At 37.4% G+C, this 26884-nt stretch overlaps 1 protein-coding gene across 2 annotated transcripts in view; it reads left to right on the top strand.

The window, feature by feature from the left end:
- ASCC3 (activating signal cointegrator 1 complex subunit 3) overlaps window positions 1-24475 on the top strand; it is a 289617-nt gene extending 265142 nt beyond the window's left edge. For both annotated transcript variants that reach the window (XM_075498453.1, XM_075498452.1), the window contains exons 37-42: window positions 1767-1991; window positions 14740-14891; window positions 15430-15580; window positions 21362-21568; window positions 23575-23750; window positions 23849-24475. In XM_075498453.1, coding sequence (XP_075354568.1) covers window positions 1767-1991; window positions 14740-14891; window positions 15430-15580; window positions 21362-21568; window positions 23575-23750; window positions 23849-23969 — 1032 coding nt within the window. In that variant the 3' untranslated portion in view covers window positions 23970-24475. The remainder of the gene's footprint in view (window positions 1-1766; window positions 1992-14739; window positions 14892-15429; window positions 15581-21361; window positions 21569-23574; window positions 23751-23848) is intronic.
- Window positions 24476-26884: the final 2409 nt, after the last annotated feature.

Below are 26884 nucleotides of genomic sequence, written 5' to 3'. Positions count from 1 at the left end.
CTTGGTAAATATTCTTTAAAATATCTTTGAAGGAGAAGCCAGTTAAATAAAAAGAGTGAAGCAAACATGCAGCCTTCTATAGGGCTTAAAAAGATTGTGACCTTAGGTTCAGAGAATAAATGACCACAGTTTTCACAAGAGATCTAGCAGAGACATCCAGGATTAAGCAGCAGTTGTCTTTAGTCAGTCTTCACTTCTAATCTGCAGTCGAGATATGAAATAAATTAATGACATTCTGATTTTCTTTCCAAATCTCAAATTGTCTAATACCTATCTTTCCTTTTACATTTATATCACAGTTGAGGTGTAGTTTCATTGTGCCATTAAAGAAAATAGAAAATTTTGTGCTGTCAGTTTCCAAGGGGGTGAAAAACAGCTATATAACTGTTTTTAGGAATTGTCAAAAAAGATTCTATGTGTTAGGATGTTAATGAGTGGATATGGTACTTTGCAAGTCAATTAGGTAATTCTATTAGGTGTTCTAAAATTGCCATTTTTCTTTACCGCACTCTGCATTGGTTACCGTTGTGAATATTTCATTAATATGGATTTAGCAGGAAGTCTGACTGGAGATTGAAGACTAAAATGCATAATATCAAATCTAAAGTTTAAGAGGAATATAAAACCCTGAACACTTTAATTTAATGGTCTCTGCTAAGCCCATAGTTCGGAAGGCATTGCCCTTCAGGCTACCCAAATGACTTTTTATTTTGTGCCAAAAGAAATACACTTTCTTAAATTACAGATGGAAAAGATATCACATATTATAAAACTCTTACTTTACTTGCAAGTTTTATACTTTAGAAAGATCATTCTCATTCCAAACAAGAATATGTACACATACATGCACAAGAGGATTTTGTGGAGGAAAAAAAAAATTACCAATTAAGTCACAGAACTGACTCTTCAGCCTAAATTATAGTTCTTAGGATGCTTCTGTTGAATTTGCTTTCTTTCAGAGACAGTGGATTTCCCTAGCAGGAGAATGAACATCTCTGCTCTGGCTACTAGAACAGTCATATTTGTTCCTCTGAGCCCCAAGGATGTTGCTACTGATAACTACATTTAGATTACCTGTTGGTGTGCAGCTCCTTTTTGCAACAGTGAGAAAGTTCTTAGACAGCTTTCATTTTGGCATGAATGGTATTAGTTCCAGTCTGGAACACAGAAGATAGTTTTCAGCACCTACTTACAATTTTGCTGTTTGCTTTGATTGCTGATCATCAGTTGCTTAGATGCTGACTGCTCAAAATATTAAAAATATATTTTAAAAGAACCTTACCAGAGCTATTTCAAACCCACTGGCTTTCGAATACAAAGAGAAAAGTAGAAACCCTGAAAATCGAAAATATGAATTATTGACTTCTTTATAGTTAACCTTACAATGTTTTTGTGAGCCAACCAGGGTAGGATATCTGTAGAAGGTCATCTCAAATATTGCATCCATCCAATGAATGTATTTATTTCCCTGCTTTTATTTTCTTCTTCTCTAACGTTAAAATGAGCTATGTGAAAAACATTTTAAAACCTATAATTGTGTGAATAATTGTGAATATTTTACTAGCTATTGTTTTCCCACACACATGATTTTGATAAATAAGTATGCTTTCTAAATGTTAAAATGCTGCTAATTTAACAATGAAATCTAACTGTCGTAAATTAAATGCATATACTTTTAATGTCTGAGCAAGGAATAATAATTACTGTGAAGTTAATTACAATGGTTAATTTTCTTTTTTCTTTTTTTTTTTTTTTTTTTTCCAAAGAATGCTGAGGAGTACACAGATCTGCCTGTGAGACACAATGAAGATCAGATGAACAGTGAACTGGCAAAACATCTTCCAATTGAAGTCAATCCCCATTCATTTGACAGTTCACACACAAAAACACACCTGCTGCTGCAAGCCCACTTCAGTCATGCCATGCTGCCTTGTCCAGATTATGCAACTGATACAAAGACAGTGCTGGACCAAGCAATTAGAATATGTCAGGTATAGTAAGGCATTTCATTATTTAACTCTTGTTGTTTTACTATTTATTGTTAGTGTGTTGTAATATTTTGAATATAGAAAAATCTGAAGATTTCTTGCAGTCTTGTGGAGAACTGGTGCCACACGGTATGATACCACTTTGTTTAGGGAGGCACTAGATGCCCGTAAAGATGCCCACTTTACAGAACTGGAGGTAAACAAACTTACGGTAAAAGACTGTGGTACCCTGTTTGGAGGCATCTGTTGCCATAGGGCTCACCACCTCTTTCATATGCAACAGCTTTCTATCTCTGTATCATGCAATTTTGTACGTAAGTCATTCCTCTATGGGTGTGCTCCATGCAGATTGTTATGCTGACCCCCAAGAACCTGTCTCCCATGGGTACTTTTATTTTTATAGCACCCAAAAGTGCTGTAGTCATTGCCAAGCATAAATAAAACATGTTTTGAAATGTGATTTGGGACGAGATACAGGGTTTTTCTCTAGCCTGTGAAAAGATATGTCTCTATTTCTCAATTATCATAGAGTCACAGAACACACTTTTAAACACAGATTTTAAGCTCAGTCTGCAGGCTTGTGACTTTTACAGTTGTACTGCAGTCGCAACCCACAGAAACTGAACTGACCGTGGAGAGTACTGGTAACAAGCGATCACATGCACAGCTGCATGCCTCAAAAGAATTTTAAAGCAGCAATTTGAGTTTGGAATAGAGTGCTGCCACATCTGAAAAGCACAATTACAGTTACAGCAGGAAGGGTGAGCTCTAGTTGACACAGAGAACAGCTGCCCCTCTGATTCTGCTGGAAAGGAATAATATTCTCTTTAGCAGAACTGGACAAGGACTCATTGACAGATTCTTGAAGATCAGGTAGCCTTCAACAAACTATTCTTTTTATCTTCCTCAGTTCCATATCTGTAAAATAGGGACAGTAATTCTTTCTTCCTGCAGTTTTTGTTTGCTCAGATTTTAATATCTTCAGTGATCGACATGTCAACTATCAGAATGAGGCTTTGATCTTGTTTGAAGCCTGTTGGCAATACGGTAACTGCAAATATCATTGTGTCAAGCCTAACAGTTTGTAAAACCACTCTATGAGAAGTTATTAATCAATGCTCTAGACAGACAAAATACCATGGGCAATTCAGTGTCCCGTGATTTGGGTGGGTCTCAACCTTACTCTAGCAAAACATGCAAGCTTGTAATACTAATATTGAAGAAAGCAAAACTAAAATTAGGAAGAGGAAAGTAAGAAGCAAATAACACCACAGATGTTATTGCTACGCAGTCTTAAACTTGGCAACTAGCAGTGCTTGAATGCAAGTCTATTCCAAATATTTCAAATCAATAAAATCGTGGTGCTGAAAGCTTCAATGTATGAACAGTTATTATTCATAATACTCAGTTATTAACAGAGAACAATGTCACTTGCTAAGGTGAGAAAATTCACCTTTGTTTCAAAGAAATCACATACTTAAAGTTCATTTAGATGTTTGTGGAATTAGCATTTGGGGGGTTAATTACATATTTGGAAAAAAATGTAAATTAAAGATTCTTTTCAATAATTATTTTGCTCAATATGTATCCTGCTATGCCAAGAAATGTATTTTTTAATCCTGTTACTGCATAATAGGTGTTTCAGAAACAACAATTGCCCAGAAGAAAAAACCCTAAAATACTCAACAGTTCCTTTAAACTGAAGTAGAGTTCAGAAGAATACCATTCCATACTGTGCCTTCCGTTAACTACTACATAATGTCACATACACAGTCATCTTAAAAAAAAAAAAAAGTTGCTCTTTGAAAAAAAAAAAGAAAAAACATGCAAGCATTTTTGTATTTTGAAGTTGGCGCATGGTTTACATCTCTTGGGAGAATATTTGTTCCATCTTATTAGTCACGCTTTCCAAACGGAGGTTAAAGTTCCCAGAATCTAAGCAATAGACAGGGTTACACTTTCAATACTGGTTCTTACCTTTTTCCTTAGCACTGACCTGCTGATGAACTCTGGGTCAACAGAGGTGGAAAAAAAGATGTTAGTTGTGAGAAAAGGAACTGAACCATAGAAGGATCCATTGATAAACATCTTCAGTGGGTGATGTTCTCTGTGTGTGTGAACATGTACTCGTGCACCACCAAACGTAAAATTCAGCAGTGAGACGGGAATTGGTTTTTGAGTTATGTTGAACTTTTGTTTATTTACTTACAAAGTGCTTTAGCTGTTAAGGTTGTATAGCTAACCTTCAAACTGTGACCTGAACATAAACTGTTATTTTTGCTGGCGGGTATGTGAATGACAGACTTTCCATATCAGCGCTGCCTTTCTGTTACAAGAAAGCAAAATCTTTCAAAGAGCTTTTACAAGTGGTTGTATCTCGGTAGGTACAACAGGCCTCCATCCCAGGTCCCCTGCAGAGCAGATTTGCATCTCTAGCTGCAATACGTAAGCAAGCCTCTTTCCATCACAGGCTATTAAACTTCACTCTTCTGTGCTGTCTTTCACCAGAATCAGCCTTTTCTCCCATGGTTTCTTTTGCATCCCACCCGTTGCATCCTCCCACCTATTCCTCCAACGTCCTCTAGGCCTCTTTCATCGCTAGTGGCTTTAGGCTGAGTAGCGTTAATAGTCAGTCAGAAAACTATGTTAACGGCATCAGATAGATAAATGTAGCTGATGATTTCAGGTAAGATTCCATTCTCTTCTAATAAAAACATTTATGCAATCACTCTTAAATTAATTTTCCTGAGATGTCTTAGAAGCTTTGGGTTTATGTTAGAATTCTGTTCCTCTGTACTTATGATGAAAGATAGAAGTCATAAGCATTTAACAGAATTTGAGGAGTCGTCGTGCTGGCTCAATAAAGGAATGTAATTGTTAACATAGAAAATGGAAGAAATATATTGTTACAGTTTTCCTATAGTTAACATTCGTTAGGTATAGATGGAGTTCGTTATAGCAAGATAAAATTTAGTATCTGTTTACCCAGTATGAAATACAGAATTCTTTCCCTTTTACTGCAGAAATACAGGGCGTAGCAATATGTAACCTTCTGGAAGGTGAATGCCAATCTGCTCCCACACCCATCTCTGTAATGGATGGCCACTGAGGCATTGACTAGACTGAAGGAATGTCCCTGCTCTACATTGAAAAGCTCAAGTCAAAAACTAACAAGTTTGTTATCAGTGACAGGCTCTCGTAGATAAAGCACAGAAGGTTCCCATGGCTCAGAAAATCTGCCATGACTTCCTATGTGATCTTGGGCAAGTCATTTAATTTTTATTTGCCTCTGTTACCTCTAATACAGTTACAGTAGACTGCATATTCTCTTTGAGCCTAGCACTCTGTCTGCATTATTTTTACTAAGAAAAGATAGAGGTATCAGTAAGATGGTGCTGAGCACTCCAGTAGCTGCTCAAAATCAAACACTTCTCCACTTCTTGCAGAAGAACATCAAAGAATAAAAATTCTAATGAAATGATTTGTCTAATATTTTTATAGAATATAATTATTATTGTAAAAACAATACCCCACCTTTTTTCCTATCTCTTATTTAAGAATATGTGAAACAGACTAAATCTAATCTCTTTTTTACTTCTTTTGTCAAGCCTTATATTTTGTGACTGTGTATTCAGCGATCAGTTCTTACTCTGCTGTTCTAAGACTATCGTGTATATTTGCATTAATTGAAATGGATAATTGAGGCAGTAATACCATCAGTCTCAGATTCAGCAGGGCAGTCTCTTCTAGGAAATAATGGGACAGTTGCTGGCTTTGCATTGGGATTGGCCACAAGCCTCCACTTGTAGTATAATCGTTGATAAAATATTTTAATATTGCCAGGAGCAGAACTGCCATGGAGCTCAGCCTTAGCCTTTGAGAAGTGTTTACCTATGGATGTGTTAAACGCATCTCAGCAAGGTACCTGTGCACTGAGAAGATGGACATGAAGTCAGATTCCAAACAGCAGAGTAAAGACTAGTTTGCACGGGAAATGTGCACATCCCTGAAACGAGGACCTTGTAGCACTGTCACTGACAGCCTGCCTTTCCCCATCGTGTTACTCCTCCAGAGAATCTAATTTTGACAGGAAATAAAAAACTCTTTGGGTTAAGCACTGCATTTCCTTAGGTGGACAATGATGTGCGTAACACTGCTTTACCCATTCTAAATTAAAGTAAAGAAGTTGTTTCTGGTCATTTAAATTGCAGCTTTTGCTACAGTTCTGCTTATGAGAATCATCTTTGTGGTACATGTTCAGAGTCATCAAATATTGCACAAATATGCTGCCCAATTCAGCTTTTAAGAGCTAGCTTATGTACTAAATGCTTACTCTACTGGACTGCAGACTGTTCTGGCCGATGGTAGGAGCCGTATCTACTGCTCCTCACACAAAAGGTGCTTTCTGACCATATCAGCACAGCTGCAAAGAGCAGAGGTGACCGAGCTGCAGTTCCCGGACTGAAAGAATGCAAATGTCCCTCAGCTCTGGACTTCCCATCCTCCCCAAACCCTCCTCAGTTCATAACAGCCACTGTACCTATTGACTTGGGGAGCCGTATCTCTTGGACCATTTGTTTTCCTGCCTATGAGGAAATGGAGAAGTCTTAAAGATCCTAAGGGTGTTTTGAGCTCATATGTTGTCTGTTGTTAGTGCAGGTGTGCCGATTACTTGCTGCAAGGTGGTGGGAGTTAGAGGAATGGCCTATTGTACAGTTGTGTGTGTAAGATTTGTCCAGAAGTGCCCAGGGAGAGAGAGAATTGCTTTGTTTAATGGGTGTATTGGCAACTATCAATAAATGGGCAGCTTTACTGAAGGAAGGGAAGAGAATCAAATTAACTTGAGAATGCAGAGGATTATTCAGAAGCAAGTGAAGAGCAGAGGCCATATGTCTTTAGCTACTACACGTATTCTTTGCGTATGCGGTGATATGCCAGTGATAGCACCTTGTTTGCAATTTTACTTAAATACTGGCTGCTTTCATGGTTGGATAGCTATTATTCCACATTAGGAGGGTGGAAATAATAGAATAATCAAAAAACTTGTAGCACATATAGTGGACAGTAATGCTCATTTATACATGCTATGCAGCAATGGATAGCTTTGTAGTGAAAGTACCTGGGCATGGGAAATGTTGAGGTGGAATTACTTGCTGCCTGCTTGTGTTTTGTAAGTATATATGTGGGAGAAGGGAGGGTTACCTTTGTGGCAGTGGTGTTGGAGTTGTTGCTTGCTATGGATAATTGGTGAACTAGTGTATGGAAGCATCTCGGTGACAGTTTAATGATCATTTGGTGCTGCGTATATATAATCCCTCCCCCACCCATGGCAAACCTTTTCCCAGTTGGGGCTGGAGGAAATGAGTAATGCTTAACCCATTTGTGTGATCAATTCACTTAAGCAGCTACTGTGAAATGTTAATCACAACTTTAATTTGTACTGCATTAGCATTTTGATTAACTTGTAGGCTTGCTAGCACACTTGAAGCACTTTTACTCATAGTTACAGCTCGGAAATGACTTTTTGATTAATTAAGTTTGTTAGACAGCAGCTGAGCTTCCTGAATGCTAACCTTATGGGGCTAAAAGTTCAGGAGAAAGTTACTGGGAATAACTGTTGCTGTTGAAAAGGATTCTTCTGAATGCACTCAAAATTTTGTAATTATTGACAAAATATTACATTACTACTTTGAAACTGACTTTAAAGAGGGCAGATTTATTATGAGAAAGATGCTGTATATTTTCATGAGTTTCGTAGATTTGCGTAAGATTTGGAACAAATTCCATCTTTAAGACATTGTTTATGTTTAGGAAACTGGGATTTCATGCCAAGAGATTTTTTCTCAAAAACATTTTATTGTATTTACAGTTCACTAGCATAGTAGAGGGTATGAATATATTAATTACTAATTTGAAAATAAATTGGATATTGGGACTCAACAAGTTCTGAACATGTTGGGTTATGCCCTAGCAAGTTTATATTGCTGGTATCACATTCCATAGCTGCTTTTATCTCTGTAATACTATCCCAAAAAAAAAAATCAGTAAGAACCTAAGGGTTGCACTTCACTAAACGTAGACAGTAAGTGATTTGTCCTTTCCCTGATTCTGATCGTACTAATAATGTTACTATGGAGGCTAAAGGATGAATACAGGGATAGGAATCTTGCAAAGCAGCTAGGAAGGTCGTAATTTGCATACATCAGTGAGACCTTTATGATGATGGGAGAATGAAGAATTAGTCTCTCGTAGGGGGTAGCAGAGCATATGGAAGAGGGAGCTGAATATGCTTGTAAAAAAAGCGAAGGGAAGGGGGATGCAGAGGGCAGTATAAAAGGAGTGCCTCCTGAATAGGATTAATTACATCTTATTCACTCTATCTCTGATAAAGTACAAGGGGGGGGTGTCTGTAGGCTGAAACTATACAGCTGTATGAGTCTGATTTAATTGAGCTGAAAGAACTCCTCCCCCTCCCCAAATTAATACATTTCTAAAAAGTAATCTTGGACTAGATCTCTGAAGTGCAAAGGTTCTGTAGATACCTGTTTTACCAATATGTAACATACAAAAGGTAGCATACATACAAAAAAAGTAGTATACATACATACAAAACCTTAAAACCCTCTGTAAGACTTCTTCAAATAAATTCCAACTTTTTAAGTCAGTTGTTGTTTCCAGGGTATATAATTGAAGAATCGTAATCATGATTTATATAAAAACATGAAACTTATAGTACATGGCATGCTTTAACATCTGAAAAAATATTTTACTTCTATTAGTATGATCTCAAGTCACATGTGGATCATAATATAATATTACATATTGGAAGGCTTCCTACATTTGAAGCATGTGCAAAAAAGATTTATTATTATTCTGAATTCATAGTTTTCAGGAAAATGGGTAAAATGCATACACTTTTGCATGTTGTTATCTATAAGTATTTGTCATACAAACTCTGTAGTCCTAAACAGCTGTAATTAGGCACCATTCTAATGATTTTAATAGATCTATGGATTTAAACTCTTATTTCTAACTGAAGTCTAGTCCTAGACAACAGAACTTATATTAGCATGCAGTGAAGACAAGAGTGGGGATATTTTGATTATTTGACATTGGAATACTACACACAATAAATTCAGGTACAAAAATGGGTACAAAACCCACCCAGCCTTAACTCTGCCTTTTGATGTAACTGTGCAATAACAGTTTAAAGTATTTTAGTCTTACAAAGTTTATTTCTTTTAAATTATTGTTTCCTTCCTTAAAGCATCACTGCAGAATAAGGCTTGTATTTGTTTGGCTGAGAATGCGTTGGATTTACTTTACATAAACTTCCAAGTCTAAGGTGAATGTCATTCTGCATGGTGGGCTGTATACATTAGTGTACCAACCTTCAATTTCCCGAATGAAGGCGCTCAAGAAAGTGTCATCATCTGTGAAGCACTGATACAAAAAATAAAATTAATCTTTTAAGAGTGGAGAAATTTGAGCTATGTAGCTCACTGTGAGTACTCCTGAAGTTTCAGCCCCCATCCACCAAGTCATTACCACCAATGGCATCACTGTAGGCAGCCGACTTTTAGCTGAGTATTCACAGATGCAATTCTCAGCCACAATGGCACTTCTTACATTACCTTAGTCTCCTTAGCTAGCCTCTGTATCCAGAGCAGTTATCATTGTTCATTTAGCTTCATTGCCACTTTCCTTAAATATAATTTAGCCACAAAATATTGACATTTATATTTACAGTGTTTACAATTACATTTATATTTGCAGTATTTAAGTAGAAATGCTTGGTATATTCAGAGTTATATGACAGATGACTTCAAACAGAAGAAGAAATTATTCCAAGCAGTATGCAGTCTTTGTTAATAAGATGAAAGCTGTTTCATTTTAACACTTCAATTACTTATCTTAAAGGAAAAAAGCTGTTTAAGTCATTTGAGTAGGTCAGAAATTCTGCTAGTTGTACAGTCTCTGTTCCCCTGCCACCTACCCAGTCGTACAAGAGTGATCCAGAATATCTGGCTTTCAGATGAAGGATGTGAAAGTAATACCAAAAATAGTGTTAAAACTTTGCAAAAAATTCCTAAAATAAAAGGTATTTCAGTTGCTAGACAAATCTCCTAAGTGGGCGGGGGATGAGTGGGGTGAATATGTTCATTATGGAATGATTTAGTATCTGTTATTTGAGCACATATTCAGAGTGCTTCAAAACACCAGAGAAAAGCAATGTTTTGCTATCAGTGTGTTTTGCTATCAAGGTTTTGCTATCAGTGATGTGCCACACACTCACCTCTCCCACATCCTGCCTCCATCTTTGCTTCCCCTCAAGGTAGGGAATTACAAACCATAATTTAAATTCCAAGCATGGGTAGTAACTTTGGCTAAAAAGAGACAGACTGTAAAATCTCAGCTTCATGTTAGACCAGAAAGGTACAATTTGATCAGTTTAAATAATTTGGTACTTAAGGGTAACCAACCACTGCTCCTGAAAATGAGATGATGGAAACCTGATAATAGCTGCTGAGAGTTTCGTATTAATGCACTCCTGGAATGCAGAAAGAAATAGCAGGATTTTGTTCCAAACATTTTGACATTCAATTCTGAATATCATCAAAATGAAAATTTTTGCCATACCTGACAGGTACCCTTACATCAATCAGTTATTGAGTATCAGCATTTTTGTCCTACCCCTGCCATGGTTTATAGCTTGTTGCTTCCCATGTTGGTACAAGCCAAGCTATTTTTGATAGTGACAGACCAAATGTTAAAGGTTGTGTCACTAATTGCTATTATTACTTTGTGGTTGTCCAAGTATGACACTCGAAAGGCTTAAAAACTAACGCCTGATTCTTTATTAAAACCCATCTCAGTATAGGCCTCTGCTTTTATTCTCATAAGTGCAGGAAGAGGCCCAAAGAAGATGATGGTAAACATATTTTTCATTATAACAGGCAATATTTCTCTTGGCTCCATCTATTTACCCCATCTTTTCTACTTTAGGTTAAAAAGTGGTGGGCTTAGGACTTTTCTTTTTTTAACTTGTTGGTTTACCAAAAAATATTTGTATGTTTTTTCTGTAAGTAAAAGCATCTTTATAGTTTTGTTGTTTCACTTCTTGCATTCAGTGTCCTCTTCTCTTCATTTTTTTCTCCATGATGAAATTGTCCTGTGTTGGCATGAAATTCTGAGGCTAGAAAGGCAGATAACCAATTTGTGCCGTTTCTCAGTTTAGAATAATATTCTTAATCGGTTCCAATCTTATCAACTATAAGATATTTAGAAATTACTTACTTCTTTGCCAAATAAGAGTTAACGTTAAGAAGCCACAAATTTCTAGAAAATTATGCTGGTTTGTAGCTAAAAACAACAACAACAAACCAAAGGAGCAGCAACTGGAGAAACTAGAGAAACTAAATGTTATTCATCAGCTAACATAAATATTAAATACTTAGCATTTTTTCTTTTGTCTTTTATATTATTTTATTTAGTTGCTACATTTTGTATAGCTAATTTGGGGATAGGGGAATGACTCAATTTGTTACCTTGAGTATTTGCAGGAATTTCAATAACCATTTAAGTATCAAGCATCTGTGTGTTTTACACTTAGCGGAAAATGAAACGTGTGCGGGTTTCCAAGGCAGCAGATGAAACAAGCCAACTTTACCATTGTTCTGACTTTTTCACAATGTCACTGTCTTGGATTTCACATCCAGATAGAGATGCTGTGAATAAATTCTATGGGTGAAGAAGCAGAAAATAAGGAGGAAAAGAGGATTTGCCATGTGGATTCATTATAACAATGTGGAACACAGAGTCTCACACACACAGGCTTTCCTTACTCCCTACGGGATATCTATCTGTAGGCCTCTATCAATTTCTAGGAGATTTTCTAGGTTGAAAGGATCCTCCAGTTAATTTCAGTGTATAGCTTGTTTTAGATTTATCTTTCTCTTACGTCTTCTCTCTTCCTTTTCCCCTTTTAAAACCTCTGTTAAAAGGGGTGGGGGTAGGGGAATAGATTTAAAAAAAAAAAAAAAAGAAAGAAAACAATGAAAACAGTGTTATGCATGTATCCTCAGAAGCATTTTATGAAAATACTACTGCTTCATGCTGACTTAAAATACAACTTACTGTATTCTTCTTGCTGCTCATGGAAAATAGGATATCTATGCACCCATTATTCTTCATGTATATACAGCAGTCTCGTCATTGCAGAACATGGTGTTTCGGGCTACGTCAGAACAGCAGAAAGGAATGAACAAGAATCAGGTCGTGGAGAATAGGAGAGAGACACCATACTGTCTGAGCAACACGCTCAGATACACGGACTGTACCGTATGTGTAGGCTTCAATATATTTTAAAATGTGGAAGCAGGTAAAGAGCGACTCGCCCTGTAAGTTTAAAAGACAGACTTCACTCTGATATGTGCTGAGAACAATTCCCTCTTTATCTGACTAAAAATCATGTGAACCAACACACAAATCTACAGGCCATGAAGCTGCTCCTTTCAAATGTGACTTCTAACATAATTTTATTTTCTGTTGGGTAAAAAGAATCATACCTGGGAATCACCTTGGCAAGCCAAGTGAAAAGACAGAAAAAGAAAACCATTGACGTTGGGCTGTGAGGTACTATTTCTAGGGTCACTAGGAATGTTATTAGGGTGTTTCAAGGTGCTATGGCTCTTCCTTCAAAAAAGGCAAGTTAAATGTTAAATCTAGATCTTTATTAGCTGAAAGGCACTTTATCCACAATTCATGAGAAATGAGACAACGTTTGTGTAATACAGGGTAACACTTCAAATATTTTTCTAAGTGTCACTGATCTTATCACCCCGATCTGGAATAAAACCTGTTGAAATTGCATTGTAAACTGCTAAAATAAACTGTGTGACCGGCCAGGACTGAAACTAACTTGTGTCTTTAAACTCAGTATTTCTCCAGAATCAGTGTAATTTAATTGAAATAGCTCTGCGTGTGTAAACAACTCCTTTGTTTAAAGAAGATTTCACTGTTTAGTTTGCCTTAAGTAAATGCTGCCTTTTGTTTGTCTGTAAAACATTTGATTAAATGTAAAGACTTACATAGACAGCTTCTCCTCATTACACTAGTGGCTGGAAAATAAGTTAAAATGATGCAGGTATCTGCTGTCTAAGGAAGTATCAAACAATATCATTTGTCTTTAAAACAAAAACCCATGGAAACATCTTAAGCCTAGTCCTAAAAATCAAACTACAGCTCTCCTAACATTAGGAAGATGGTATTTAAGGAAGTGTTGAAACTGCTCAATATACCAGACTCTTTTCTTGCTTTCTTAAAAAACATTTTCTAGTATTTTAATCAAACTCCAAATTTCCTACATGGCAAACCACTTTTAAATACATGACTTTCTACTGAATTAGAGTGTTCTAATATGAAGACCCACACTTTATTGTGATTGTAATGGTACTAAACAACAAAATAAGCAAGATAACTAACATATTATAGCATAATTTTCTTCACCAGCTGAAATGCTTCTGTAAATCATAATAATTGTTTTAATGTACTCTAGACAGGCTGAAAAGTTATATATTCAAATAACTGCCTTTCCTATTAAAAAAAATTGTGTTGAAACCAAAAGCTCACGTTTGATCCTTTCTCCGTTGGAAGAACTCTCCTCTTTCAGACTAACCAAACAGAATTGAAGTCCAGTCAGGAAAAGAGCAAGCATAACACTTTTTTCATGTCAGTAGGGCCACTCGCAATGCACAATCCATAATGAATTTTGCAGATTTGGATCTTTATGCTACTGATACTCACAGTACACCTTGTATTGCCTAAAACATAGTAAGTAGAAATGGAACAGAAGCTCACCAGACGTGGAAGGCAGGATGATCGTTAACACTTCCAAGTGTGATGTGTAGCTGGATGGGGGTTTTTTTGTTTGCTTGGGTTTTTTATGTACTTTGGGAAAACTTTTCAGATTCAGGATAGAGATGCCAAAAGAGAGACAGCCAAGCATCCCTCATTCTCAAGACAATCAGCTGTTTACAACACCAAGGGTGAAAGCCGTGTTCTTGCTGACTGCTCTTACTCACCCTAAGTAAACTATTAGCTATTTTGTAATCTTTCTTCAAGATTTCAAGTTAGGTGTCAGTGTTGAACAAAACCTCAAAAATGCTCATTAATCTAAATTTTAGGGGTTTTATCTGGTCCAATTCAAGAGATTTTTTAAGTCCGTAGCTTAAAATGAGAATAATAACTGCTACTGGTAAGTGGCTTTAGTATGAATTTTTTAACAAGTGTAAATATGTTGTTGTTCTTAAATAGTTCAAGGATTTTTGAATAAATATGCAATTCTGGCAAAGCTCTCATGTCAAAATACAAACCAATGCTGCAGTTAGTTGTAACTTCTTCCTTTACAGTAAACTTTGAGACTTATTCCTTTCTGAGTTGGATTATGTAAAAGAGAGGTTATTTGTAAGGAAAAGATCCCACCTTCTGCTCTCACCCCCAAAAACATGGTGTGAATTACCTTTTCTCAAGGGTAAGAGTTGCTGATGATGGTGATGCAGGATTTAATCCCTCTTTTTTCAAGGTTAATTCAAAAGGTGCCTACTGCCATCAGTAGAGGTTGAAGTAAATTCCTATGTTGAAGGCCTAGAAATTCCTCTATGTTAAATATTAAATAAATGTTTTTACTTGTATGAACCAGCTACACAGTTATACCCGCATTCTCTTTTTTTTATATGTCTCATTTGATTAGGCAATGCTGGATGTTGCAGCACATCATGGCTGGCTGGTGACTGCTCTGAATATAACCAATCTGGTGCAGATGGTGGTTCAGGGTAGATGGATACATGACTCTTCCCTGCTTACTTTGCCCAATATAGAGCTACAACACCTTTACCTTTTTCGGTACGTAATTCTTCTAAGCATTTGCAGGTTTGCAATTTCATTCCGCCTCTGACTGCTGATCGTGTTTGAATGCCATCGTTGTGCCCGAGAATGTTCATTAATGCACCAGAAGCAGAACTCATTCTTTCACAGTGATGCTTTCCCAAATGGAGTTTCTGTTTCTGTTTTCAATATTCATTGATTAATTAACCCCCACAGATTATTTTGAGAACCATGATTCCAGACAAATTAACAAGAGATCACTGGAAGGGTTCCAAGTCCTAACAAATCTAACTCTGTGTATTAATTATCTCTTTATTTTCATCCATTATAAAAATACATTAGTATCCATCTTAATGTCATAGATAATGCTAAGCTCTGTAGGTGCCTAGATAATGCTAAGCTCTGTAGGTGCCTAGATGATGCAGTAATTAATGCTACCCAAAAATAAATGACCAGCATTTAACAGCAGAAACCAGTATGAAGTTTTACCACCAAAACAACTGAAAACAAATGTTTGCTTTCCCTCCCTGGGCATATGCTTTGCTGTCTGTATCAGGAAGTGGAGCCAAGGCAAAAGGAAGAGCGCGCACGGAGGTTACCAAGGACCTATCGAGTGTCTTCCCGAACTAATGGCTGCCTGCGAAGGAAAAGAGAATGTTTTTGCTTCCATTGTGGACAGTGAATTGCAAACAGCACACATTTCACAGGTAATACTTTCTATCCGCAGTCATTACCAATGTGATTGGAAAGGAAGAGTAGTTGGGAAAAGAAATCCTCTCTTCACTTCCCTTCAGCAAATATCATGTGATGTTCTGTATAAAGTGCAACACGTTCATTGCTCTAATTGCAAGGTACTGCCAGCTTTACAGGGTTTCTTCTCTGCCTGTTTTCTTAATATTATTTTCACTTATTCCCTGCTAACCAGTAAGAGAGTCTGGTTTATGGCTGATATTACCACATGTCTTTGCTCTAAAGATGCTTCTCTAGGTCATTCAATCTGCTGAGTGTTATCCACCTTTTCATAGCCAGCTATGCACTAGGAATACATGCATTGCAAATGTCATCGTAGCTGGTTTCTGAAGTGGTCTGTCAAACACCATTTTCTTCTGACAATACCCTTAGTAAAAGATCCAGCACTCATTTCCTATTTGAAACAGAAAAAGCAGATTAAATTTTCACCCTTCACAGGGGGGAAGAAAAAATACTATCTCAAAATGTTGAGGCTGCTGGACTCTTATTTTCAGTTTGGTTTTCAAGCCATTTCCAGCAAAGGGCAGCAATATTCCATAGTATTCATCACATGCTAAGCCTATTGATTTCAAATGAATGTACAAAAGATGAAAACTTCAAAAGCTATACTTCAAATGTTTTTTATTTGAATATTTAAAAGCACAGCAATATGTCCTGTGTTTGACTGTTCAGCTTCAGTTAAACCTTTTACTGGTATGCAAACAAGAAGAAAAGTATTTAAATGTCTATAACAGACATCTGCATTTGTAACTAAGTTAACATCAAAATTTTGAATTAAGAAAATGTATTGGCATCAAAACAAGGCTTCCTTTAACAACAGATTTCTAACATAATACACATTGATTTCAGTCTAACTTTCAGATGCGATAAAAAATTAGAACATTGTTATAATTAGTTCAGGGAGAACTCAGAAGTAAACTTACTTAATTTATTTGCATAAATTGCCATTCTGTTATCTTTAAAAGCAAATGCAAATTGGCTCTGTCTGATATGATGATGGTTATTTGGCTCAAAAGTGCTTCAATTTGCGTAGCAATCTGGTGTCGTCTCTGCAGTGAGGCGATCCCAGGTAACATACAAATCCTGAATTATTCCAGAAATTAGTATGTTTAAAGCATCAATTTAAGTGCTAATTGCAGTAGTAATGAGAAAAAGCAGTACTACTGTGAGATTTGCATCTACTGCCCCATCAGTATGCCTGGAACGGCTGCTGACTGGCAGAGGATTTGGCTGCTAATTAAATAATTGTATGCATGGCAGTGTTCTCGTCTGATTCAATAGATGAAGATTAATCCTCAGATAAATATGTTTGGCTGGTATTGAAATGTCTTAGCAGTTTCTTCAAAAATAGCTTGTGTGTATGTGGTGTGTACGTTCACACTGTGAACGACTCTATGCCTCTATATATCTATGTTTGTAAATACAGATGCATATAAGAGGGAAAAACATAATGCCGTAGCATCATACAAGGAGAAAGTTTCATTGCCGTGAGTTGGGAATGGCCATACTGGGTATAGCAAAGCCATGACTGTATTATGCAGGTCATTGCAAATGTGGAACATTTATACCAGCATTTTATACTCTTTACGGCATTTTTTTTTTCAGAAAAAAAACTATTGTAATACATTGTAGAGAATTAAAATTCATATTGAGACTGCCTGTTGAGTGCCTTCATACATCAAGTCCTTCAATGCACACTTAGACAGGGGCCAACCAAGAGAAAAATTCTTCAATAAATAATGCATCTTTATGATACATTTTCTATAATGAAAGAATATAAGATTACAGAGTTTAAGCCTAGCATTCTGGCACCCAACCTGAACAAAGTCACATAAAGTGGTAAATACACCACTAAATTGCGAAAAACATTGTTTTCCTAACAAACCTTTTACTCACAGTACATTGAACCTATACCTTAAACCTGTTACTAGCATGAAACTGGTAAAAACAGCTTGAGCTTTACATAAATTTGAGGCAGACAGGAAAAGGAAGAAATTTCACATTTGGAAAGAAGAAAATGTCTTTTAAGCAGATTGGTAATTAATTTTTAAATAGCAGCTCTTGAAGCTGCTCATGGATTTGGAATATTAGGCTGAGTCCTGGGGAGACGGGTTATTGGGAAAAATGCTAATGATGTTATCAAAGGTTCAGGAAGAATTTCTTATGTGATTATGATTTGAATCTATGGGTTTGGTAGGTAAATATATATATAGTATATATGTACATGCACACATTGGGCATCTTGATATATTTAAAAGGAGATAATATGTGTTTGTGTCATCCTATACAGCAAAAAACAGTAAAATTGTCAAGAAATACCTAAAAGTGACATGGGAGCCTGAGTTTAATTTTCCAAAAGTTAGTTACAATCCTAAACCTCATTGAAAGTCAGCGGGGCTTTAAAAGCTGACAGCCGAAATTCAAAAACTATTGAGACTGTAACTCTGATCTTTGGCCTAAGCTCGATGTTTGTTTCAAGTGATTCATTCTGAATCATATTTCTTTAACAAATCTTTTTCAGTTTCTAAGTCACTTAGGCATTAGCCACCTTTTAAAATACTAAGCTGATATTTATGGTATTGAAAGAGAAAAAAGAAACCTCAAGATTGAAAAAAATATTATCCCTGCTGTAGTATTAGCTGCTCTTCCTCTGGAAGTATCTGTGTTCCTATAATCTTCTTTTTAATTTTCAGCTGCTACTACTTGACTTTTTTCCTCAGTAAGAAAAGCATTTCTTCATTTTCTCCATGTTGCGTGGATGATAAAAAGGCAGCCTGCTGTCCATACTGTATCAATGATCAAGCAGTACTAACTTTGCCTATAATTTTCAAATACGCAAGGCCTGGAGAATGACATATTACAACTACTTTCTTATCTAATTAGAGAGTTACTCAGAGTTACTTGGTTTTGTTTGCACTGTAAAAGCTACATGAGGACACAACAGCCTTTGACAAACAGAATATGTTGGGGTTGTACGATATAAACCAGACCAAATCATAGCCTTCAACAGAGTGACAGTTAATACCACTAAAGGAGTTAATACATTATGATCTCTGCTGAAATTAAACTTTGTTCTAACATAATTGTAACAGCTCTTGTCCTCTGAGATAGTACACATAAAAGTTTTCCAGGTAAATGATATGTAAAGTATAACCACAGGGGTGATTACTGGGTTGGTCGACATCAGGGTGCCTCTACTGAACGCAGCAGAAGTGCACTGCTTGGGTGCACGGAGGGTCTCACACAGTAGGTCTGTACCGTTCCCACAGTAAGCTTTGTCTTGAAAACCTTTACATTAAACAGAAAATCATTTGCCAGTTAAGGTGTTTCTACTCAAGTTGTCTCACCCAGTGTGATCTGCTGGAGGTGATTTTAGTAGTGTCTTGTGTGTTAAATGTAGCAAAATCCTGGCAACAACTAATTAATTAAGAATGTCTGTGGTGTTTTTTCTCCTTCTTCAAGGTGCTGCCTTTTTTTCCCCCTTTTGCCTTCCAGAGTTGGGACACAGAGGGAAATCTTTTCCCTTAACGTTCTAGCTGTTTATTTTCTGTTATAATTTTGCTGTCCTTTCTTAGCTAGGGCACGATGAAGAACATCAGTGCAATTCATCGGTGTCCCCTGCTTTTACACTGCAGTTCCCGCGTGCTCACAGCTGGCCCTCCCCACCTTCTCCATTGAACAGACACAGCTGTTCCTGCAGCACACAGAAGAGGGAAGACAGAGAGAGATTAGTTTTAGCCTAAATCAGTTTTCTCATTTAGTTCAGCCAGGCTCTGGTAATGCAGCCATTTTAATCCGACATAAGTCTGCGCTGCAGCCGAAATGGGCAGTCCTGCCCTCCCCATGCCATTTTCACCTCTCCTGACCTAGCTCACTGCACAGCTGCACAAACGCTGTGGCTGGTTCGGGCGAGGAGGTGGGAACAAGCATCTGGGGACGAGGGGAGGAGGGATCGTATCAACCCTCGCGCTGACAGTCAAAATGGCCTGTAGCCAAGTGGCTACGTGAATACTTGTGCCAGCAGGGGAGGAGGCTGGACCACTTCTTTCAGTGGCACTGAAGGTTCATGCTTATTCAGAGTACTCACAGGATTAGAGAATATGCTTCCACAAGCAGCTTTAAGCTGATCTAGGTTCATGCTGTCACCAAAATGATTAGCAAGCTGATCCATCTAGCTGCGCAATCACAGCATGGTAGTGCCAACATATCGGGGATGGAGCGGGGGACAGCGAGCTGGCGAGGAGGATGCTGGAGAGAGGGACGGCCCCACCTTTTCCTACAGCAGTGCGATCTTAGGTCTGCTTACCCTGGCTGCTGTATCCCTAATTACGTATTAATATTTACCATTATTGTCAGTATGAATCATGGCAATGATGTCTCCAAAAAGCGAACTGAGCTTTTATTAGGGCTCTATGCCTTCCAGCACAGAAAAAGTAATCAGAGACACATCGAGTACAATCTAAATGAAAATAGATTTTGTTGAAACACAAGATGGTCAAACCAATGCATGAAAAATAAAATGTACTTTAGTTTTTCCAGATAAAACATTTCTGTTCCATGCCAGTATTGCCCATGCGACTACGGCTACCCTCTTCATTCCCGCAAGTTCCCATTTTGACATTTGCTGGCTCTTTACCAAGATCAATATTCTTCTTTCCTTCTTCTCCTTCCCACCCTCTAGCTTTTCATATGTGGTGTTTGAAAACGTGGGTGAAGCGCTGATTCCTATTTTGTTTTGGGGGTGGAGGGGAAGGAGGGCAGGGCAGAGGGTGGTTCTTGGTTTTTTGTTTGTTTTTCTTCCAGTGCCAGCCTCATCTATCTTTTTCAGCTATAGTGAGGCCACAAACCACTGCCTCCATTCCACAGCCCATTTTTCCATTTCTTCTTCCTAACACATTTCATTGAGTGAAGATGCTGATTTTCTTTTTACTAAATGAAAGCCTGCATTACTCCCTTCCATTTTTGTCACAGCTTCTCAGAGCTGCTTTGCCTTGTCTGATGGAGACCAAAATGAGAGATACATAGGGCTGCATTTTCAGGATGCCTCTTTAAGGTTGAAGAGAGCGGCATGTTCAGCTACACAAATTGTACGCCGCTAACAACTGTTCTCTGCACAAGGATGAGAGAAAGTTGAGGGCCTGTTGCAGTTCATGAGAAACCAGAGACTTACGATTCCTCAGGAGGACTGCAAGAAGGAGGGTTCGTGAAGATCGATGCAAGAAAACCTTTAAAAAAAACCTAGGGATAACTTTGGATATGCAGTTGAACTTTTGGTTAATTATCTGAACTGATCCTCTGAACTCTCTGAGGTTTGCCCATTGCTAATTAGCACTGCAGTGACTTGTTCTTTATGGATTATGCTAAGGAAGTTTAACTTAAAACTTAATTATACTAGTTTTTAAGTGGCTTATAGGGAAAAAATACTTTAATCGGGAGCAGTAAGGAATTTTTCCTGTGTTCAGACATCAGTAATCTCAGTGAGGCATGTATAACGTGCTTGAGGAGTCTCACGTTTGTTTTATTTGCTTAGAAGAAAGTAGAGTAAGAGGTTAATGAAAAGTCTTTTATGCTTATGATTGAGAGTCTTACGATTATATATGATATTCTAATACATAATAAAATATTATTAGTATAGAATAAATATGTCGACTGCACATTGAATTGTTATTGTTACAGTGACAATGGGCGGAATTGTACAGATTGTCTGGTAATCCCCAGGGATCTGTTTTTTTCTACAGGCTTGGAATTTCTTGTCCCGTTTGCCAATTCTAAACGTCAGCCTGAGCATTAAGGGCTGTTGGGATGACCCAGTTCAGCCACAGAACGAAGTGCCTGTTCCTTCTTTGGCAGCAGACACGCGAGATGACAAAAGATGGATCAAATTGCATGCTGATCAAGAGTATGTGCTCCAAATAAATCTGCAGAGAACCCAGATGGGCTATCAGGTAGATTAATTTATCATTTCCTTCCCAAGTGCACAAGTTTCCAATAATGCATTTACATTATCAATAATGCTTTACACAGCATAACAGGGTTTTTCATGGTTTAAGTATTATGTAAATTATAAACACTTTCAAAGCCTTTTCCGTGTTAGTAATGAAGCAAAGGTTTTTTCAGGTTGCAATAGGATAGTAAATAGCCTCCTAAGGTAAAATCCTAGCCCAAGTCAAGTCAATGAAAAAAAATCTCTCATTATTTTTTACAAACCAGAAACTCATAAAGTTCATATGCTTGGGTTCGCTAAGCAGTGACAGTAGAGAAGGTAGCTTCACAGGCAGTATTTAAGTACTCGCCTGCCCCAGACTCCCACCACTTGTACTTTTGCATATCCTGCTCCCCCAAACCAGTTTATAAGCTTCCCTATTATATTCCCATGTACCTCCAAACTGCACAGCAGACCCACACCTATCAGTAGCTCTCTACTCGTAACACATCCTCAGGCCTTTACTGAGGATCTTGTCCTCATATTTTACTTCTACTGAAGTAATTTTTGAAGCTTTTTTGAACAGCTCCTAGAACAACTTCTACATACAATTCTTTTCCACACCCAAATTTCAGTCCCACCCCTTTGCCCAGTTAAAGCGGATCCCATTTCCTCTTGGGCTGGTCACCTCGCTGGGCCCTCAGCAAGTCTTCATGCGCCAAGCCAGAAACACCAGCAGCTCCACAGGTTTCCAACTGCTCTGCCCATAGCAGCAGTAACTCACTGTACCTGCTTGTCGGCTCTTGGAAGAGTTAAGACCATGCCTCCTGCATTCAAATCAGGCACTGCTGACACTGTAGCTATCACTTACTCATAGATGCGGGGTTTTTGTCATTTGCATACCATTAGTGGCATATGGACCACCATGATTATAATTTTGCTAATGAATTTCTCTAACATTTCAAACCACTAAGAATGATAATTACCAGCATTTTTGTTAAGATACGAAGAAGAGTTCAAGATATAAGCAGAGAACAGTTTTAGATGTTAGTTCTGAGATCTTAAGACAACTTCATTTTGATAAAAATAATAGCGGAGATACATATGTTCTGTTGGTAAATCCTGAAGTTAACTTACATTAGTTAAAGAATTATATTTGAAAAGTATTCTTCTTTTCCAAAAGACTTCTTGTCCTGACTACAGCAGGTTCTCCATAGCTTCAAGGGGAGACTGTCTCATTTGTAGGAAGGAAAAAGGGTCAAAGCTCCTCCCTAAGTCGTTCTATTTGCTGTGCCAGTTACTGACAGAGACTTTTCCTAACCAGAAGCCACAGAAAACAAGGGAGCAGGAGCATTTCATGCAGTCATCACTGTTTTATAAACCTCTCCTAGAATTTGATCCCTCTTTTGTAAGAAACAGCTGGATCAAACTGTTTCTGAAGCTTCATTGCTATGGTGGTGCTTTTTCTTCTGTATAAATCTTCAGTAAAACCTTTCCATCTACAGAACACGAAATGAATGCTGACTGAGTGTGCATCATTATATCTTCAGCTTTCAGCAGCAAAGTCACAGTCTTAAAGAATCACTGACATAATCTTTCCTTTTGCTATATCAACCTCAAATAAAGACTTCGAGTGCTTGGTTTGTCTTTAAAGAATGCTAAACAATATTGTTCAAGATTAATATAAAGACACAAGGTTTACAATTAACCCTTCTGCAGAGAACAGCATTTGGAATACATCAGATGAAATTACAAAAAGGGAACAGTATTTCCATTCAAGTTTTAATAGCTTACAAAGTAAGTGGAATAGTATGGCATATTCTGGGTTTTTCTCTGTGGACTGTGATTTTATTTTTTTTTTTTAAACCCTTCGTCTGGAAAGAAATAAAAATATTTTAGTCTGGCTAAATTATCATCTTATGTAAAAATTGACGACAATGTGTTTTTGAGGTGTTTGTCATTCAAGGAAGAAAGGCATTTTGGAAAGGTGATTTCTGGTTTTACTAAACTGTTTCTTTTCCACAACAGGGAAAGCAAGACAGCAAAGCAGTGGCTCCTCGATTCCCCAAAGTTAAAGATGAAGGATGGTTTTTGATATTGGGAGAAGTTGATAAAAAAGAACTCATCGCCCTGAAGAGAACTGGATATGTCAGGAATCGAAATACTGTTTCTGTTGCTTTTTATACTCCTGAAACTCCTGGGAAGTATGTAAAATTTAAAAATTAAGTTCTCTTAGTGATTATCTTTTCCAAGTAGTCAAGACCTAATTTCCAAACTAATGATTCTGCTTTTTACATTGTAGGTGTATCTACACGTTGTATCTCATGAGTGACAGTTACCTTGGCATGGACCAACAGTACGATATTTACCTGAACATTATACCGGCTAGTACTTCAGCACGAGTCACAACAGAGGTGTCTTGATGCTATGAGTCGCCTGGCTCTGAAGTAAGGTGATCTGAAAAGTCCATTTAAAAGAACTGGTCTTGCAGATAAGACATCTGGTCATTCTGGACATACAAAAATGCGTTTGCCTTAGTGGAGCCAACTTCAAACCTCAAGACAACTCGGAAATTGAACGTGACTACTGTATTGACTCTGGTAACACATACAGAGTTAGCCACAGTGGCCTTACTCCTTTATGAAGATTTGTCTTTTCTTGTTTCATCTTTCTTCTTTCGGAAGTCATATTGTTAATTGACTTTTGACACATCAAAATAAAAGACTAAAAGATATTGTAATTTGTGCAAATTTAGGGCTATAGTCTTCATTTTGAAAAGTGTTCTGTAGCCTATGTAGTAATGTAGTTTGAATAGTCAACTTTTTTAATTTATAGGGGAAAATACAAAATTTGACCTAAGAACTGCGGAAAATATTGATGGATGTGTTATATTTCATGTCTAATAAAAGTAAGTCCATAAGAATGTTTTGCATTAGATTTTTTAGTGTAAAATATGAGATATATAGTAACAAAATCCTCCTCTTACACATACTGTATTTTGAAGGTGATAATCTAAAGGAAAAATTTCACAAATTTATATTAATTATATATGCAGTAAATCTTGTTATAAAGGCATGCCAAATAGTATAAAATATTTCCAGTATAGCAATGATGCAATTTATATAAATCATAATTAAAGTTTACCCTTTACATGTATGTACATATATATACACACACCATACATATATATTACATATTCACAATTTCTTTACTGTTTTTTCCCGAATTTTGAAGGACTAAAGCACATAAAATCAGGTGTCCTGGTCTAGGGTTCGGTGCTAAAGTGGACAACTACATTCTGTAAATAGGGGAGAGTGAGGCTCCAAAAACAGGGTTTACAGCAGACGGCTTGCTGAGCAAGGAAGAGTTCCGCCAGGCGATAGGTAGTGTCTGAGATGCCCAGCTCAGTGATAGTCCTATGGAGGCACTTCCATCTGCAAGACATAAATCCAAAGGGAGAAGGTAGCAGCATCTTTCTGCACAATATGGTGATTAGACTGGGTACCTCGATCTACACATCCTGAGGTCAGTCCTCTTCTCAGCCTTAAGGGGATTCAAGATGCTGAGCGAGTACTTGGAGGCAACATACTGCAAAAACTTCTCACACATCTTCATTCAGATAGACTAGACCTTAAACTGAATATTAATACTTGAACTTGTTCAGCCTTGCATTTAGCTGATAAGCATTACCTCTCTGAAGGATCATTTTGCTATCATTTCCGTTGTGTTTCACCAGATGAAAGAACACAGCGGAGTTGTTGCCTGGAAGCTTCCCAGGGAAAAATTACACTGGTGGTGCTGCACCCAGGTAGAATCACAGCATGGTTGAGGTTGGAAGGGACTTCTGGAGGTCATCGGGTCTAATGCCTCTCGTCAAGCAGGGCCACCTAGAGCTGCTTGCTCAGGACTATGTCCACACAGCTTTTTAATATCTCCAAGGATGGAGACTCCACAACCTCCCTGGGCAATCTTGTGCCAGTGTTTGGTCACCCTCACAGTAAAAAAAGTGTTTCCTGATGTTCAGAGGGAACCTCCTGTGTTTCAGTTTGTGCCCATGGCCTCTGGTCCTGCCACTGGGCACCACTGAAAGGAGCCTGGCTCCCTCTTCTTTACACCCTGCTTTCAGGTATTTATACACATTGATGAGATCCCCCTGAGCCTTCTCTTCTCCAGGCTGAACAGTCCCAGCTCTCTCAGCCTTTCCTCATGCGAGAGATGCTCCAGTCCCTTCATCATCTTCATTGCCCTTCACTGGACTCTTTCCAGTACATCTGTGCCTCTCTTGTACTGGGGAGCCCAGAACTGGACACGGTACTCCAGGTGTGGCCTCAGCAGTGCTGATCACCTCCCTCGACCTGCTGGCAATGCTACATTGCAGCAAAGAGAAGGCTGGCTGGTTTCAAAGGGTCAATAGTTAAACATTAATTTATTTCATATCTATCCGGCACCTCTAAATGGTGAGCAAAGTTTTTAAAATAATAATCCTGTAGTGGAGTGTTTTCAGAGAACTTCACATCACCTGATGATGTTAAAAATTTTATATTTTATTATTATAGGTTGACTTTATTGCCTAACAAAATGGGCCAATAATAGAAAAAGTTGTCACTATATTTACAGCCTGCTAGATGACAACTGCCTTCTTTGCCTTTTAGACTATATCCAATATAATATGGTGTTGTGTCACACAGCAAACAGATTTTTTTTTTTTCAAATTGGTAGGCAAAAGTTTGGTTATGCACACACATTTACTTAGTCCTACACCCATTCTTAAGAGAATTGTTTTCTCTAATCTGCAAGTAAATTTTCACAGAAATTAAGTCCTTTCTTTGGGAAAATTCTTGGCTGAAGCAATATATTGTCCCTCAACAATTTTAATTAATTAGGAAAAAAAAGCTATGCCACAGTCAAACAACATACCAACATAGTGACGCTAGCTCTTGTTGCTTTGTAAATGCACATCACAAAACAGTCTAACTGCAGAGTGGCAGACAATAGCTTCAGTATTCTGTATTAATCAATTAAAGAGTTTCTGTAATGTCATTTGTACCATTTGTACTTTGGTTTGGAAATATTGTATTTAATTTCCTAGCATGTTAATTGTTTTTAGAAATAGTTTGGTGACATTTCTAAATAACATATTTGAAACTTTTTTTTTTTTAACAGAAGTACTGGATTCATGAAGACAAAGTCTGAAGTAATATAGAATGAATTTAAGCAAATTGATTAGAATCAGTATTTATCTGAAAAATTCTGAAAGAAGGAATTCTGATGCATTTGAAACAGCTGCTTAGCAGGAACAATCAATATGTTCAATCCAGTGATATCTAATGGTGCAAAG

This window comes from Mycteria americana, chromosome 3, assembly GCF_035582795.1.
Source record: "Mycteria americana isolate JAX WOST 10 ecotype Jacksonville Zoo and Gardens chromosome 3, USCA_MyAme_1.0, whole genome shotgun sequence".
Taxonomy (NCBI): domain Eukaryota; kingdom Metazoa; phylum Chordata; class Aves; order Ciconiiformes; family Ciconiidae; genus Mycteria; species Mycteria americana.
Note: the sequence above shows the minus strand (reverse complement) of the source record. Positions and strands in the feature narration are given on the sequence as shown.